The sequence below is a fragment of the Centroberyx affinis genome, unplaced genomic scaffold, assembly GCF_046629955.1.
Source record: "Centroberyx affinis isolate AG114_WGS23_722 - 3 ecotype Tasmania unplaced genomic scaffold, CSIRO-AGI_Caff_v1 ptg001619l_1, whole genome shotgun sequence".
In the NCBI taxonomy this organism is placed as follows: Eukaryota; Metazoa; Chordata; class Actinopteri; order Beryciformes; family Berycidae; genus Centroberyx; species Centroberyx affinis.
The window spans coordinates 122,356-139,887 of record NW_027280059.1 but is presented as its reverse complement, the minus strand read 5'-3'; the positions used below and the strand labels follow the sequence as shown (position 1 = coordinate 139,887).

Here is a 17,532-nt window from a genome sequence, read left to right as displayed (position 1 = left end):
GGGAGGAGAGTGAAGAGAATCCGGACAGTTGTTTCCTTCTGTCGACATAAAAGTCTGAGTCGATTACAGATGAATTGGCCCTATCATCAACCTCCAGTCCTATAGCCAATCACAGGGCTTAATCATGCCCAGCCTGTTTGAAGTACAAGAGCCTATTGTTTTATTGCACTATGACAAAGACTATATTAAACAGCATACTGTGACTAAGCCTTGTCTGAAATCTTACAGGCTAGCCTACATAAATATTGTAAATAATAGATAAATATTTTAAATATAGCCAAAGTAAAGATGCGTCCTAGAAATTTAACAATCAAAGCTCTTAGCCAATAATCTGTGAGCCAGTGATCAGTATTAGCATGTGATATTCTTGCAAGCAAATAATCTTGGTCAATATTGTTGCTGATGTCATCTTAAAATTGGACGGAGCGGCTTGTATGTGGTCGAGGGCGTGGCATGTGAAAATACTTTGAAAGGATACTCATGTTTTCTCTGGCAAAGCTGCTACAAAGGAGATAATGAAGCAGCTTATTTCGTTTCCTACAGTATTATGAAAGGCGGTAGTGAAGGAAAGGAGGAAGCATTTCTAGGGTAATGGGACAAAGCCTCCCCCTGCCTTCTAGGATGTGTCCCATATCAACACCTTCCCCCTAGAAACCCGGGACTTAGCAGTTTAGTTCCAGTACGTTGTCTCAACCACATTAAGTGACTTTGACCACTGACTCCCCTCCTCCTTGTGTTTGTGTGTGTGTGTGTGTGTGTGTGTGTGTGTGTGTGCGCGTGTGTACATGCATATGTTAAGTGTGTACGCATGTGTGAAGCTTGGGGATTACTGTGAATCATTGGATTAAGTGGACGTTACACGCTGTAAGAACGTTTGCTCACTAGCTCTCCTGCTAATGTTGGAGAATTTTATGGGGGTTTTTTTTGTTTCCGTAAAGAGGACAGAATCAAATAAGTCAAATAAGTAACTGAGAGGGAGTAATGCCTCTCCACCCTCTGGATACCTGTGACCTTTCACTGCCCACTGTGAAGAGGAAATAGGACATGATGATTTTTGTGTCAGCATGTCCCATTTCCACAAATCAATAGTAGCATTATGGTGTCGTTTTGTCTTTCTGCCCTGTGTGCTGTTTGGTTGTGCTTCTGACACTCATCTCATGTTGTTTGGCTCATCCAGCAGGAGTCCACTGTCTATGAGAAAGAAAAGGACATCATCTCTATAGTAAGTGTATCAGTGTTTCATGCCGTGCCTTCTCCTTTACTTGCTGCTTCTAGGCATTTTCCTTCTCTGTGCTTTTGTTCACCTGTTCATGTGTTTTCACCTAGCCCTTACAGTGTACATACAAGTACTATTATAATTATATTAGGGATATATTCCTAGTATCCTAATGCTAGAATGTGTTTAACTGGGATGTTATTTTCTATTCAGGGACTATACCGATTAGTCCTACAAGTAAATTCAAATGTTTTTCCACTGGTTTTGTCAAAGACAGAATGTAATATAGATATAATTCTGTGTGTAATCCTGGTGTGTTTTGCCCTCTAGTGCCGTAAGGTGGTGGCGGTGTGCGATGAGATCCTGAACTCCAGCCCCGAAGCGCTTCTTACCCATACTGCTCAGCTGGAGAGTGTCGATCTTGTGCCTGCGTCACCTGCTGATCACCTGGTAATCCAGCCTTCTTGCTCTTCATTCTGACCAGTCATCGTTGTTGCTTTCATTGAGTCCTCCTATTGTCAGACCCATGAGATGTCCTGTTGTTATCAGACATCAGAGCAGGTGCAATGCCCAAATTGTATTTAGCACATGTACAATCCTATCACTTTAATAACTGTACTGTATACAGCACACATGTGAAGGATTGTAACATCCTATATGAAAATTTCACTATACTACATAGAAGGCTTAGAGGCAAAATCAAGAATAGTTTAATTTCACTGTCATTTAATTCACTAGAACTTATCCCAATTAGAGAATGTATAAGAATTTGTGTTCCAATCATAGGTTTCACTCTCGCCCACTAATGTCTCCCCATGTACAGTATAGACAGTTATACAATTCAATGCTAAATCAACAATAACAACAGTCTTCTCATATGGGAGTCTCCGGGACAAATGGGTGTCTGTTCGTGCCTCTGTGACATGAAAACATTTGAGAGCCACTGTTGTAAACCAGTTGTATGTACTGATCAGTTTAATAATTTTTTCTCTCTAATGTGCTCTCTAACTCTGTCTAGCTATCTGCTCACTCAATTAGATACTCTGTTAATTATTTCACTTTTTACCATTTCAACGCTCCTCAAGTCTCTCCACCACCCCTCCTCCTCCTTCTATCGCCTTATCACCAGTTTATTGATAGTCAACAACACTCCTTCTCTATGTATCCTCTCTTCTCTTGCTCTCTGTCGTTTTCACTGTTCCATTCCTGCCTTCGTCGTCGTCTGGAGGTTTCCATCATCATTTGGTTCCACTCATCGTTTCTTTCGTGCAACTCAAGGCTCTCTCTGTGCCCTGCTCTATTCATATACTTCAGTTTTTTTCCTTCTCAGACTTTCATTTCCAACCTTGTCTACTGGCTCATACACTCCTTTCTCTTCCTGCCTCTTCTCCTCTCTCAATGGCCTAGCCTTCTATCCACACAGTACAACAATTATAGCTCTCTCTTCTTCTCCTGTTATTTACCTCCCCTTGTGTCGTCTTGTTTTCACCATAGCATTTTCTAAAGAGCAATTTTGTTCAGGACATGTTTTCAATTCCCTTCCCCCTTTTGTATGCTCAACCCATCTCTCAGGTTAGATGATAATAGCAGTCTCAGTTCCTTGTGCTGGGTGTACAAGGGCGGCACAAAGCATCAGGAGGGCTTTCACTTTCTTGATTGTCCTTCCTAATCATTTGCAATTAGTGTGATCTGCACAGCTAGAGGCACATTTTCCAGCTTCACTTCATCTCTTCTGTTCTTTTCTCTTCGGTGCTTCGACAGAGACATACATTTGTGTTTGTGGATGCGTGCTTGCATGCGTACGTGTGTGTGTGTGTGTGTGTGTGTGTGTGGGTGGGTGGGTGGGTATGGGTGTGTAGGAGGAGTGAGTGTTAGCTGTATTATTGGGGGAAACACTTCACTATTATCCTTCAGTCGAAGTAACTAATTTCTACAGATGTGCTCAACAAATAGCAGCAAAACCTGATTATTCTTTGCTGACGCAGATCAATTGATTGGAGTGAATCGCTGATAACAAGGTCTGTTTTCTAAAAGGATGAGAGTCAAAGTTAAGAGTAATGTCAGTTTAGAGAAGGACAGAGTGAAAGAGACAGAAAGAGTCATCATTATTCATAGACTGAATGTACAAAATATCAGGGACACTCTTTTCATGAAGTACACTGATGAGGTGAATCCAGGTAAAAGCCATTTATCCCATATTGATTTCCTGAATTAAATCTACACCAGTCACAAAGGAGGAGATGTAGATAAAGAGAAGCAGACGAGTTGGAGAAGGATTTTAAGCTTTGAGACAAGAGATGTGGATTGTGCAAAAGTGGCTGCAACTTAATATGAGGAAGATGACCCTAATGATTTGTACATTCAGTGTAAATAAATGTCTGTTTGGCTAGTCTATGTTGCCGACTGATATAACACAATAGTGACTCAACCTATACTCAGTTCATGAAAGCATATACTGTGCATTTGCTGTTCTAAACACCTGGTAGTGGGTAGGTTTTTCCTGGGAAAAACACAGGAAATTATGTGTTTTATGTTTTTGGCAACCGCAATAGCGATGTGTTTAGAATAAATAGAAGAGGAACTGGGTAGTTAGCATGAGCAGCAATAGCCATCATGGCTGAACAGACAAAGAAAAAAGCAAAACTGCAGAAACTCAAACTGCATCAACAGTAAATCCAAGGAGAAAGACGTCACAGTACTGGAGTCACTGTTTGAATGCCAAGTGATCTGTGAGAAGAGCAGTGCAGAAACACCAGAGCTATGAGCGCTTAGCAATAAAGATGTCACCAAAATTGAAAAAAATTAGGAACACATTATTGATTGGGTCTTAAGGCAACACATTGATCAGCTGTCTCTCTGTCCAAAGGTTATACCTGTGGGGTCATGCAGTAGCTGTGTGTAACATAACCTCGTGATATTTTGAGGTCCAATTTGAAGTTTGTGGCTACAGCTTTTAAGACGCCATGATGAACAGTAATGGGTTGCACCCTACGCAAATATAACCGAGAAAAACTTATCAGCAGATATGTTGATAACTTATTAGGTATACAGGTGGCTGGCAATTGGCTAGTAGTATGATAGGAGGGAATGGTTTCTTAGGCGCTTTTTAATACAGACATTAGGGTCATATGCCTGTTTAAATCCAATCAGGGTTCTGGTGTCATGTGATATGTATTGATTTGTGCTACAGGCTTCTTGTGGTGTGATTATTTGGCTCTCCCCATGCCCACCGTGACTTAAAATAACAATCAGGGCAGGCTGATAGGTAATTAAAGGGCTGAACCATCAATACATCTGGAGACAGACATCAATATCCCCTTAGAATCCAATAGTGATTGAGAATAACAGGATAAAGCAGCATTATTGTGTACATTAGGATGGGTAATTTATGATGTGCGAAACATGGACTTTGCCATACATTCTGTATGGCAAAGTCCCTCACATGGCCCTCTCCCCTTCTCTGCTCACTGTATTTGCTCTTTAAGAAATCTCTTCTATCGCTCTCTTTGGCTCTTACTTTATTTATTTTCCTAGCACTTGCTCTTACATACTCGTTATGCTCTAAAACAGGACTATTCTAAGGACTTTTGTACTCCTTAGTTTTGATTGTTTTTTGGTGATATACGTAGGCATTGAAGCTTATTCCACTGTTGCAATCATTGTAAGTCACTCTGGACGAAAGCATCAGCTACATGCCTCAGATTTAAATAATAAGTAAATATAAGTAAATGTTGAATCACTAAACACAATAGACAAACTATTACAAAAGTTCTGACTGAGTCCCAGTGTTCACCTGTCTCTGGTTTAAAATTTAACATCTCTCTCTCTCTCTCTCTCTCTCTCTCTCTCTCTCTCTCTCTCTCTCTCTCTCTCTCTCTCTCCGCAGGGTATTGAGATAACGTCAACAGGTTCCAGTAACCATTTTGTGACCGGAACCGCTGCTGAGGTCAGACTCTCTCACTCACTTTCCTTCATTCACTGCTGACTCTTGACTCACAAGTCTTACAGGGTTAACCACCGCTGACGTGTCGGTGCTCTTAGCAACCCTCAGAAGAGCAGCACTCCTCCAGACCAAAAGGTTAACCTGAGTCTCTCTCCATGAGCCCCTGAAAGAGCTTTGGGTTAGACTCAAAAGCTCTTCGGTTACACTGAGGCTAATATCTTACAAGCTTTCACTCTTAACTGGTTCTCTTGGCTGTCTGACTTGAGGTCAACCGCTGACATTTGTCTGTCTAAAATAGGGAAGGAACTGAATCTATAATGGGGGAGGTCAGTTATAAACTGCAAAAATGAAAAAGGGGATTTTTCAAATTGCTCCCAGTCTGATTTAAGCCAAAAACATTTTCAGCTAACCCAAAAACATTTTCTGGCTCTTTTTCAAATAATGTGACTCTCTTCTGTGACAATGATAAAGAAGTTACAAATCCAATGAAGCAAACTGTATGTGACAGGAGAATCCATACACAACGCTGTTCTTGATGTTATGAATTCTGCGCTGCACAGTTGAACTTTGAAATTTTAATTTTGCTTCATTTAATATGGAACCACGAGATGAAATATCAGCTATGAACCAGGCAGAAATCCCCTTGGAAGTCCACTTGTGATGTATTATTTTTAGCTGATGGCTTGTATCACTGAATTGAACCCTTGTGCTGTAAATAAACATCCATTCTAAGATGATATAAGCCTGCTTGGACCGAACAACAACACTCTGAACTGCATGTGAAAACAGAAATATCTTGCATATCAATTCACAATATATCATACCTTACAATATCTATGCACGTTATCAGTTGCTGCATTTTCTTATTCACAAGGAACAATATTTGTCCGTTCTGTTCTTAATGTAGTAAATATGATGAATCCCCTTTATAATTTCGACTACACAATACACAGAACGTACAAATTTATTTGCAATTTTGATAAACTGTTATCATTACACCACTTTTTATCAGGAATATAGAAATATAAGTACAGATTCAGACCCTGTTTACCAGTCAGCTCCCTGCAGCCATATCTGTTAAACAAATAATATTGTTGCAGGCCCACTTTAATATTGCTAATGCATACCATACTGAATTTGGATTATTACTGGGGAGTAGCTATTTCAAAAGAATAGACAATTAATGACCATTATTTAACAGCTTAATGAAACTAAGTTTGGATTGTTACAGTACAACTCAAGGAGATGTGTCCCTGCTGAATAATTTGATGGTCATACTTAGTTTTATTTATTCATAGTTTTTGACCGTTAAACTGGAAAGTTTCACACGCGCAGGGAAAGTCCCAATCCAGTAAAGGGGATTAATTCAAGTATAAGTTCAGTTATTATATTAAAAGTGATCAGTTGGTTTACTTAATTGATCATGTTTAATTTAGTTTGCATTAATTTGGTTGTTATTATCCCACCTCACAATATGCATAAAAGCTTCTGTGGGAAAATGAAAGCGGCCTGTGGACGGAGCACAGATGCATAATTTCAGAGAGAGAGCTAGAGATCAGAGGGGGGAAGAGAGAGATCAGGGGGCTTGTGAAATCAACAAGGGAGGGATGGAAGGATAGAGGAGTGTTTACCAGTGAGAGCAAGGAGAGCTTGTAAAATTTGTGCTAGAGTAGCTCTCCTGTGGGACAGAGAGATGGAGATGTTATTTTTCCATGATGTCAGCAACAGAGTAATCTAGACTCCCCTGCTACTGCAGTTACATCACTATGACTGACTGCCAATGAGAGATAACGAAAGAGGGAGAAACAGATAGAGGGAGAAACAGAGAGCAAGCAGGAGAGAGAAAGAGGGATGTGAAGATAGGGATCAAATTGAGATAAAAGGATAAAGTATGATTATGGTAAATGCATGTTACAAGCCTTTTCTACACACACTCTAACAGACATGCACACACACACACACACACACACACACACACAGAGAAATCACATTTGTCATCCATGTAATCTTCAACAATTCAATAAATATTTATCAACATGAGCAACTTAGGATGATGCCAGCAAGAGACAGGATTTTCAGACTATTTGTGTGAACTTTTATATTTAAGCAAGCTTTATTAATTGTAATGCCTCACAGTTATGACCAGAAATAGAGCTCATATCATGATAAAAGCACCCTGGGGACCGTCACTGTGTCCACAAATTCACTATCCCATTCACTGTCAGTGGATCACCATAAGGAATGAGGACAACATCAGCAGGGTCTTGGATCATTTCTAGCCCTGAGAAACACTTTAAAGTTTGCAAATCAAGACTAAGCTGTGTCAGATCATAGGAATAATATTAATTCTGCTTTAGGGAACATTTTCCATTTATGTAGTCTGTAGTCGCACTGTTGAAGAGCTAAGACAGTAATCCATTATGTACGGGCCTTACAGCTAAGCCATACATATAGGGTGAGGTAGGGTGGCAGGATGACCTGATAGCTTGAGCCCCACAATCAGAAGGTCACAGATTCAAAACATTTTTATGTTTATATGTATAAATGTGTATCAACAGCCAAGGAGCTGTCGAAATGTCATTGAGCAAAATCACTGAATCCCTACCTGGTCACTCATTGCTCATCTCTTACTCATCACTGTGGATAAGAGCATCAGCTAAATGCCTAAAACATTAAGTTATACCAAGTTACAGTGAGAGATATTGGCTGAGGCTGTTTGTTCTGAGTCCTTATTTGTGTTTTTTGCCCATTTCCTTTTGCAGTCTCCAGCTGAATTCTGTGAGAAGATCTTGGCTGGTGATGAAGTTATTCAAGTCAATGGCCAGATAGTGGTGAGTGTCTTCGTGTTGTGTGTATGCATGGATATGCATGGTATGTCTTGCACTGTCCCATTGCATTATATGTGTGGTCCATTTGTGTCAGTATGTACTGTGAAATGCTGTAAGTTTAAAGCTATCAATTTGACGAGAAGATGTCAATTTCTCATTGAGACAAAATCTTGTACATTTATTGTACTTGTAAAGTGTTTCTAACTCAGAACTGATAACCTTCAATCTGTTTTGGTGCATCAGGTGGGCTGGAGCAGAGCTAACCTGGTGAAGAAGCTCCAGGAGAATCCCAGTGGAGTGACTCTGGTCCTGAAGAAGATCCCCGGGTCTCTTCGACGCAGAGACACAGTCCAGAAGCCCGCCTCTCCACAGGTCACCTCCTCCACTCACCTCATCCCTCCATCAACTGTATTAACTTCTCTGAATATAGTCAGTGAAAAGCATGATTATATTATATCAAACAAAACAATGCTCAGTTGTATAGCGGGTGAAACCCCTAACCAGCGATCTGTAGTTTTTTTTATGTGCACATTCTGCACTGCTATTGACATTCAATAAAGGATAATCTGATCCAGAGGTGAAAGTCACACATCAAGTCAAATCTTTCTGGAACTACCTTGGTGTGTTTACATGGTTTAGGTAGGAGGAGCCTGTAGTCTCCATTCACAGGAATCCCCTCTTCGATTTCCTCTTCCTGACCCTTGGGATCTGTTTCCATGACCACTTCCGCTTCCCAACATGCTCTCAGTAGTCTTTACCATGCCAACTGTGTTTTGTCTTTGAACTAACTAACACATTGCACCCCAGACACACACACACACACACACACACACTGCGTATTTCACACCCCCTTGTGACCATAGCCATGATAATCTCAAATCTGGTTGCCGCCGTAGGGGTGAGAGAACACATACAGGGAAATGTGAATCAGCTGTGTGTATCACTCCTTATTGCCCTTGCAAGATGTCCTGCTTCTAGCAAGAGTGTCAGGGACTGTGTGTTTATGTGAGTGTGTGTGCATGAGTGTGTGTGCGTGTATTTTGTCTGTGTTGTTTTCTCATCTCCTAAGCCACAGAGCGCGTGGAAGGAGCCCTGAGGAAAAGGCAGCCATTACAATCCACATGACATCCGCCTCCTTACCCTCAACTTGCCCCTAATTACACAAACACACACACACACACTTGCACGTGTATGCACACTCACATGCGTGTATCTCTGCTTATTTTCTTTTCAGAAGGAGGAAGAGGAGGAAGAGGAAGAAGAGCAGGAGGAAGAGGAGGAGGAGGAGGAGGAGAATCAGAGGCACTCCATATTTGAGAGGGTAGCGGCTTCTGTCAGGTCCTTGTCTTTTAGGTGAGAACATACAGTATAATCTTGCAATAATCCTTGATAAAGGAGGTCATTACAACAAGTGGAATGCTTGTATGACCAAAATACAAAATCTTCAAAATATGAAATGTAAGCAAAAGTATTGTAAAACAACACATATTGTTGTAATTTGCAATATAAATGGTTATAATCGTATGTAAACAAGTCAATTCCTCAGAGGAAAATCCTGCTGTCTTTCTTGTATCTACTATCTGGGTTTCTCATCTCATATACATTCTGTCCTGATAATTGGAATTAAGCCATTTCATGTCCCCCATAACCAAAGGGCATGTGCAACTCATTGCTTCCTTCAGCAAGTCTATTTACAAGCTTTATTACTCTGCCTGAATCCCAGCATGCAAGCGAAGCAGGTTGGAAGTAAGTTTGCTTGCCTGAATCACCCAGGATTAACTCAGTAGAGCTAAATCTCAGAAAAAATGTGTTTCCTCTCTCCCACAAACCCTTTTGACCTTTGTGATGAGGTCATGCTGCAAATGCCATAAAGGCCATAATGCATGTCCACAACCCACGACTGCCTGGAAATGAGAGGAACGGAGGAGATGAGGAGTGAGATGAAGAAAAAGGGAGGCTGGGATAGATAAAAAGAAATATAAAAAGGGGAGGGGAAGAGAGACAGGAGAAGGGAGGGAAAGGAGTAATGGAGAGGCAGAGAAAGAGTGAGAGATGAAGGAAAGCAGTGAAACAAATAGAGGGAGCAGGGGGGCATGGTGCATTAAGGCTGTAAATAATCCTGTCATATTGTCATACTCTACAACTCCTCTGTTTCTCTGAGTGAATAACAAATTCATCCAAGTAGAAACTCTATTAGACTAAAAGCAGTTTAGAGTCATGTTTTATCCTTTTTACAATGATTTTTTTTATGTTCTGAAGCCTCGTTGCGCCATCACTAAAAACGTAATTGGCGGTGTGCCTCTGTGCCTCCTACTGTACTCTAGTTCCACTATTGAGCAGAGCTAATGTGCCCAGGACTCTTTTTGTTATGCTATTGATAGTAGATTGAGGGATGAAACGTGCCATTTCTTGAGTGATTTACATAATGTCAGATGATGTCCTGTATGTGATGCAAAGTTGGTGTTGTGACCAGTTTGTTTCCCTGTGATAGTTAAGTTGTTCCACTCCTCTTCCCATACTTATCATCCAGGAAGGCCATCCACGGGCCAGAGGTACCTCCGCGGCCTATGGGACAGGAGGAGTCAGAGCTGTCCTCTGACAGGGGGCTAGAAGGCAGTCTGACTGTCACTTCACACCAAAACCAGCAGGGGGGGCTGTCGTCACTGTCAGGTGAGAAGTGCGGAGGAAACTCAGGCCACAACTTCTGCTAGACCTTTCCTTTCCTTAAAAGGGAATAGAAACGGTGACATCAGATGGCTGAGATTGGCCACTAAAAGCATTAGTCTCTATTAAAGTTTCTGTTGAAATAGTCAGAATAGCAATTAGCTCAGTGGATTTACAGTAGTAGTGCTAGTAGTACCATGCAGATCAGTGAGGTTTGCCAACTAGGACACTATAGTGAGGAGGAATGCTTTAGACTGTGTAAAAGACTATTGGCACCTGAAACAAATTCAATGTGAATTATCCTGCTGTGCTAAATAGTAATATTTTAACTACTAAGGTTAAAACAGGAATTTTTGCAGGTCAGAATTTCACCCAGGTCTGGAACTTGTGTTGAGTTTCTGTCCGAGTGCTGTGCTGGCTTGCTTTATGCAGGGTTTTCACGTGTGTGTGTGTTTATCAGTGGAGTCTGAGGGTTTGGACAGTTCAAGGCTCTCCCCCGGACCCAGGAGAGACGGGTCGCTGTCGCCCAGAAGTCTCTCTCCGCGAGGATCAGTGTCACCCAGAAGTTCTTCCCCCCTGGGAGTCACCCAGGGACGAGCTAGCGTCAGTTCCTGCCCTGAAATGGTGGGACACACGGTGAGAGGAAAATAAAACCATACGAAGATTCACTGCCAGACATTTTAGTTTCAACTATGATGCTTTGCTTATTATTGTTGCTAGTCAAAATACAGATGTATCAATAGGAATGAACTCAGTTTCTCTTTTCAGGAGAATAAGGAACCAAAGAAGAACTCGACAAAAGGTAAAATTTTATGATGTAATAGTATATAAGCAGAACAATCTAGTGCATGGCTGGTGTCAAGACCACCTTGGTCAAGTCCTAGTCAATTCCAAGACCAGTTCCAGTCCAATTAGAGTCAAGACCAGGTCCAAAGGGGGTCGAGACCAAGGGGTAAAGACCAAGACTAGAGCAAATTGAGTCCCATTCAAGACCAAGACATACTGTAAATAGTTATTAAACAGTGTACCTGGCTTTCCAAATGTAAAAATAAGGAGTTTCTTAAGGATCAGCAGAGACGTAGATCGATCTGCGTTTGCTCTGCACTATACCCTTCAACAACCAGGTAATTAATGCATAGGATTTTGACTAATCAATGCATAAAAGTTTGAGGACCATTATAAGCTATACACAGACCCTTACATTGATTGTCATGCTGGGAAAATAAATGAAGGTGGACCAGGTAGACCAGCTAGTCTCAAGTACTACAGTCCTGCTCCAGTGTTGGTTGATCCCTCTGAAATATCAGTGACTCATCATGCCCTTCTCCCATCCTCCCAGGTATGACGACGGCTCTGAGTCGGCGCCGCGTGTCGTGCCGTGAGCTGGGACGTCCCGACTGTGACGGCTGGCTGTGGAAGAAGAGGAAGGAGAGCAGCGTTTTCCTCACCCAGAAGTGGCAGCGCTTCTGGTTCGTCCTCAAGGGGCCGTCCCTCTACTGGTACACCAGCCAGCAGGTGGGGCCATGGGGACAGGATCATTTGGTTTTATAATAATTAGAACAGAAATGTCAGAGTGGCCATATCACAATCACATCTCAGGATATTTATCTTCGCTTTCAAGCAGGTATGGAGGGACTATGGATTATCGCTGCTTGTAGCATTTTAAGCATAACCTCTGGAGACTTTCATGTGGAAAGACTTGGAGTTAAATAAATGTTATCTTCAGTACCAAATAAATCAAGTTGGATCTTTGAAACCCTCTTAAAAAGATAAATCAAAGTTGTTTTGGTCCTACTCTTCTGCTGCTTTTATCCCAGAAAGTAGCATCTTCTCGGTTTACTGTTGCTTTACTTTGCTCCAAATCCTATTTTGGGGTAGGAAGGATTTGTGCAGATCTTAGAAATAAGCTTCAAGCAATTTTAAAAGATTATTCTGAGTCATTGTTTTTCCTTCCAAAGCCACAGGGTGTATGTGAGGGAATTGAATTTATTTTTCTTTATCAAACGTGTAATCTGCTACATTCATCTTTTTGACAGGGGCAATATCACAGTGTAATTGTGGACACATGCACTCAGTCCTGTTTCATCATAGGCTGGAATATGAGTTACATATGAGTTAAATACAAATATCCATTTACCTAAAGTTCATCATTCAATATCTCTAAAATATAGACAAAGTTTTTAATGGTGTTATAATTTTTATAACCAAGGTATTTTTCCCTGTGCTTTTGAAAGTAGCATGGATTGTTTTAATTTCGTGCTATTAATCATTTTGTACGAGTCACTCTTCAAATGTTACATATATGTCACACATTTCTGATTTTGCTATTCCTCTCATTGTATTTGGTCTAGACTTGCTGTATTGATAGGTGATGTGTTTGTGTGTTTGTGTCCTCAGGAGGAGAAAGCAGAGGGTCTGGTCCAGATAGCCAGCTACAGCATTGAGAGTGCCGGAGAGCACAAGAGGAAATAGTAAGGATAGACTCAGTGTTTAAACGCCTGCGCTGTTTAAGATTTTATCTAAGAACATGTGTGCCAGTTGTCAGTTTGTAACTGAAATGTCTATTCTAATCACTGAGGCATAACAGGGTAATTTGAAACGCTAACATTATTGTTCCTTTGCACAGTGAAAGATGTGTCTTGGCTCAGTGCAATCTAATTATATAGCTGAATGCTTGCAACAGTGCAAAAAACTCCCTCTGTTTTCAAATGTGATACGATTGTACCGGTTAAAGCGTAATCTTATGGAGGCAATAGCTGATTTATGAAGTCGTGGACTGCTGTCACTACTGAGAAAGGAGACAGGAAATCTGTGTGTTTGTGTGTGAGAGAGAGCGTGCGTGCATTTGTGCGTGTGTGTGCCTGTCTACTTGATTGATGTGTTTTAATTTGTCTGAGATGAGCTTCCTGTGTCCTGAGACTTGTTTCATGTTTGTGTTTTCTCTCCACAAGTGTGTTCAAAATGTGCCACCAACGATTTCAGACCTTCTTCTTCGCTGCTGACAATGTCAGTGACATGAGCAAGTGAGTAGGATGAATTACAAACTCCAACCTACATCTATCTATCTATCTATCTATCTATCTATATGATCTATAGCAGTTTTATGCCACTGTGATCCCCTTGAGAAATCAAAGTATAGCCACCGATACTAGACTTCTCACTTAATTGATCAATTCCAAAGAGCATCTGTATGATGTTGGATGAACTAAAGGAGGATCAGGATTAAGAGGTTTATGACTGTAATGATCTCTTGCCCTGAGTACAATGTCTTCATTCATGTTTTGCTAGTAGTGAATACACTGATATCAGTCATATGAAATATTAGTCTACACTGCCCCCTACAGATAGACAGGACTAAACTACATAGTTGTCCTACTTAAGTGTCTGACCCTGTTTTTGCACTGTGGGAAATGATGATCACTGCTGGATAGATGATATCAGGAAATCTGATTGCTTGCAGACATTATAGAAACAAAAAACAACTCAGAAACACTGACTTGTGAATTTATTGTAGCTGATTGATTGTTGTAAAAATAGATTTATGGATAATGCTCGCTTGATTTGTCTAAGTCAGTTATCTTTATTGTTGTTTTTTTGTTTCTCCAGATGGATCAACTGTCTGATTACAGCCATTCAGAAGCACAAGAAGTTCCACACTGACCCACCAGATAGTGAAGAGGGTAGGGAGACGTTCTTCTTATATTCTTTCCTATAACTGACTCTGGATCACCAATTATGCAGTTAAATGTGCCATTCTCTACCCAGTAAGCCATAACTATGCCATAGACTACATCTAACCAAGTTGAATGTACTGTACCAGTTGTGCCTACACACCAATGTTGCCAACATATTGTAATATATTGAGGTAATGCCATGAATATAACGCCAGTGTTTATTTGTGAGCAGAATGCTACAGCGAGACAGAATCAGAGGATGAGAGGTCGCCTTCACCCCGCAGGAGGAACAAGGTGCAAAGATTACACACACACACACACACACACACACACACACACACAGATGCACACTCAGACTCATATACACATGTATGGGTACCATTCAAATCACTGTTGTGTGTTTGCGTTGTGCCTCAGAAAATGCAGTCCAACACTCTGCCTCGTCCCAAGGGAAAGAAGACCAAGGTGCCATTATCAAGTCCTGCAACAGGGGGCAGCAAAGGAACAGGTACAGAGGACTCTCTCTCTTGTCTCTCTCATCTCTCTTTCTTGCTTACTCTTTTGCTTTTGCTTTTGCTTTTGCTTTTGCTTTTGCTTTCTCTCTCTTTCTCTCTCTCTTTCTCTCTCTCTCTCTCTCTCTCTCTCTCTCAGTGATTTATTACATTAATCTATAAAGTCGGTGTTTCTCTGATACATGTTTTAATAATTGGTGTTTTCGAGTCATCTTCATCATGACATGTTATTTTCTTGACTCTCCCTGAGGATAATGTGCCCAATCTACTTCCTGCAAATTAATAATTCATAACTGTTTTATGTCTGTGTGATATTGTCATCCAACGCCCCCAACCAACTCTCCCTCTTTCTTTCTCATTCCATCTCTTTCTCCTGTCACCTCCCCGTCTTAATTTCCTCATTCTTCTCTTCCCTGCCCATCCCTCCATAGGTGCCCCAGTGGATGAGATGGGCATGCTGTTCAACAAACTGAAGGAAGGAGGAGTGTCTCTGATTGGCCATGAGCAGCCGCTGACACACGACCACTTCAGGAAATCGTTCATTCGACGCAATAAGAACCCTGTCATCAACGAGAAGGCGCACACGCTCCGCGCCCTGCAGAGCACGCTTAAGGTCAGGAGAAACGCCGTCTAATTCATCAGGTTGGACCTAAACCATGGCCCAGGTTACCCTTCCCTGTCCAAGCAACAAGCCACATAACAAAATGCTGTCACTAGTCAAGCACCTTCACTCTGCTACTTTTTCTGACATATAGACAAATCAACTAAGTGTAGCCTTGGCCAATTAGAAATTCTGCTGTTAGGCCTATTGTTTATTGTTGAGTCTTGAAATCTTATATTCGATGTGCTTTCAAAATATAGCAGATCTCTCCACTAGTATCTAGATTAAGTCACTTGATTCAAGAAAATTCTTCTAGTTAATCTGTAGTGGAAATCTATGGAATGATCTCAAACCCTGGCAGATTCATTTTTGCTTGTTTTAAGGGAAAAAAAGATTTTAAGATTTAATACTAGATAAAATAATAATAAAACTGATTAAGATAGATATATTTTGCAGTGTGGAAATTGTTCTGAATCAGACAGTTTTTGCATAGGTGATGGGTTGGAGTGTCTCATTTGAGTTCATCTAGGCGCTGACTGAAGCCCTTTTGCTCTGCAGGCTAAAGAGGCCGAGCTGCAGCAGATCAACAAGATCCTGGAGGACTCAGACCTGACAGCCGGCAAGTTCCGTCAGTGGAAGGAGCACAACGAGGAGCTGTGTCAAGAAATCGAGAGACTGGCGGTCCTCAGGGCCTCCGACGAAGCGGTCGGCGTGGCGCGGGACACGCCTGCCGAGAGGGTCGCTATGGAAACGGTCGCTACGGAAACAGCCATTGCAGAGACGGAAGGCGCCTGCAGACTGAGCCTTTGCGACGGGGAGCAGTTAGTGGATGCGGAACCGGCCGACGTTCTCCTGGAGATCGCGCCGGGTTCTCCGACCGCAGAATCCTCCCCACTGCTAGAACTTTCTCTGGGATCGCTGCAGGAGTCCATACAGAAAGAGCTGAATGAAATGGCGAATAACTCGGAGAGCGGAGAACCTGCAGAGAACTACTTCTACATTTAAGACCAGGCTGGAACGGTCACTCAACCTTACGTGACTCAATGTCACGTAAGGTTGCTCAAAGTCAGACAAATGGAAGATGTTTGTCATGCAGTAGTGTGAAAGAGCTGCATTTCACTTTGCCCCATGTTGTGATTCATTGGAAAGGATTAGTCAAGTTGCTGTTATCAGTGCTTTGATCAAAAATGTGAGTGAAATGCAGTTCAGGCCCATTTGTTGTTTTCTGTGGGGAACAGTAGGGCTGCGCAAGTGTAAACCTGACTTAGCCTTATCGCTTACTCACAAAAACATGAACTGATCTAAGAGTTTGATAAGTTTTCTACAACAGAGAAAAGAACAATTTGCCATGTGTCATTCTGTGTTCATAGATACAGCATCTATTTATGGGATTCTAAGGTTGTCTTGCTCTTCTACTGATAAAAACTTGTGTAGAATTTTTCTTAGAATTTCATGAGTAGCCTATTTCTTTGTATTATAATTCATGCCTCTAAATGTAAATACAATTTTACCATAAATATGTATTTGTTTATTGACATTACCTTAATAAAGGTATACTTTTAAAACTTTTTGCACAGAAAGAGAGGTTGAATCACGCTTCAGAAACACTGTAATAACACCTTGTTGGTCAAGGTAATCATCTATTTTAGTTTTTGCTCACCCTCTTGGCTCTCTGTAACTCACCACTCATTAGACCTGTGTATATGAATCATAATGTAGAGCTGTATGACAGTTTATTTCTGAACTATATAATGGTTCAGTGGTGTTCCTTATTGGCCAAGCCCACCATGAATGCAGCGAAGAACAAATGAGTGACTGCTTAATCACAGCAGTGCTGAGAAGGCAGAGGCAGCCTTTCTCCTTTTGACAGTAATATTAATAAAAATGGAGCGAGATGATCATTGAAACGTGTCGTGATGTTCCTGACTGAAAGGGGATGAATGACAAAACTGTGTTGAAGCAGCTATTTTATCACTATCATAGTGCCTTTTTCCAAGATAGTTCTGCAATGAATGTTGACATCAACGTAACTAAACAAACAAACAAACCCATTTTTTAAATTTGTGTGTGTTTGCTTATGAGTGTGTGATATAT

At 41.2% G+C, this 17,532-nt stretch overlaps 1 protein-coding gene across 2 annotated transcripts in view; it reads left to right on the top strand.

Annotated features, from left to right (window-relative positions):
• The window catches only part of cnksr1 (connector enhancer of kinase suppressor of Ras 1), a 30,900-nt gene extending 13,561 nt beyond the window's left edge, over positions 1-17,339 (top strand). The window contains exons 5-21 of one of the 2 annotated variants that reach the window (XM_071528110.1): positions 1,181-1,222; positions 1,547-1,666; positions 5,103-5,162; positions 7,922-7,990; positions 8,231-8,359; positions 9,222-9,340; positions 10,518-10,657; positions 11,112-11,287; positions 11,420-11,453; positions 11,991-12,166; positions 13,049-13,122; positions 13,603-13,674; positions 14,258-14,331; positions 14,558-14,619; positions 14,743-14,833; positions 15,269-15,450; positions 15,997-17,339. In XM_071528110.1, coding sequence (XP_071384211.1) covers positions 1,181-1,222; positions 1,547-1,666; positions 5,103-5,162; positions 7,922-7,990; positions 8,231-8,359; positions 9,222-9,340; positions 10,518-10,657; positions 11,112-11,287; positions 11,420-11,453; positions 11,991-12,166; positions 13,049-13,122; positions 13,603-13,674; positions 14,258-14,331; positions 14,558-14,619; positions 14,743-14,833; positions 15,269-15,450; positions 15,997-16,443 — 2,067 coding nt within the window. In that variant the 3' untranslated portion in view covers positions 16,444-17,339. Of the gene's footprint in view, positions 1-1,177; positions 1,223-1,546; positions 1,667-5,102; positions 5,163-7,921; positions 7,991-8,230; positions 8,360-9,221; positions 9,341-10,517; positions 10,658-11,111; positions 11,288-11,419; positions 11,454-11,990; positions 12,167-13,048; positions 13,123-13,602; positions 13,675-14,257; positions 14,332-14,557; positions 14,620-14,742; positions 14,834-15,268; positions 15,451-15,996 lie in introns of both variants that reach the window. The other variant, XM_071528109.1, reaches the window with a different exon arrangement.
• Positions 17,340-17,532: the final 193 nt, after the last annotated feature.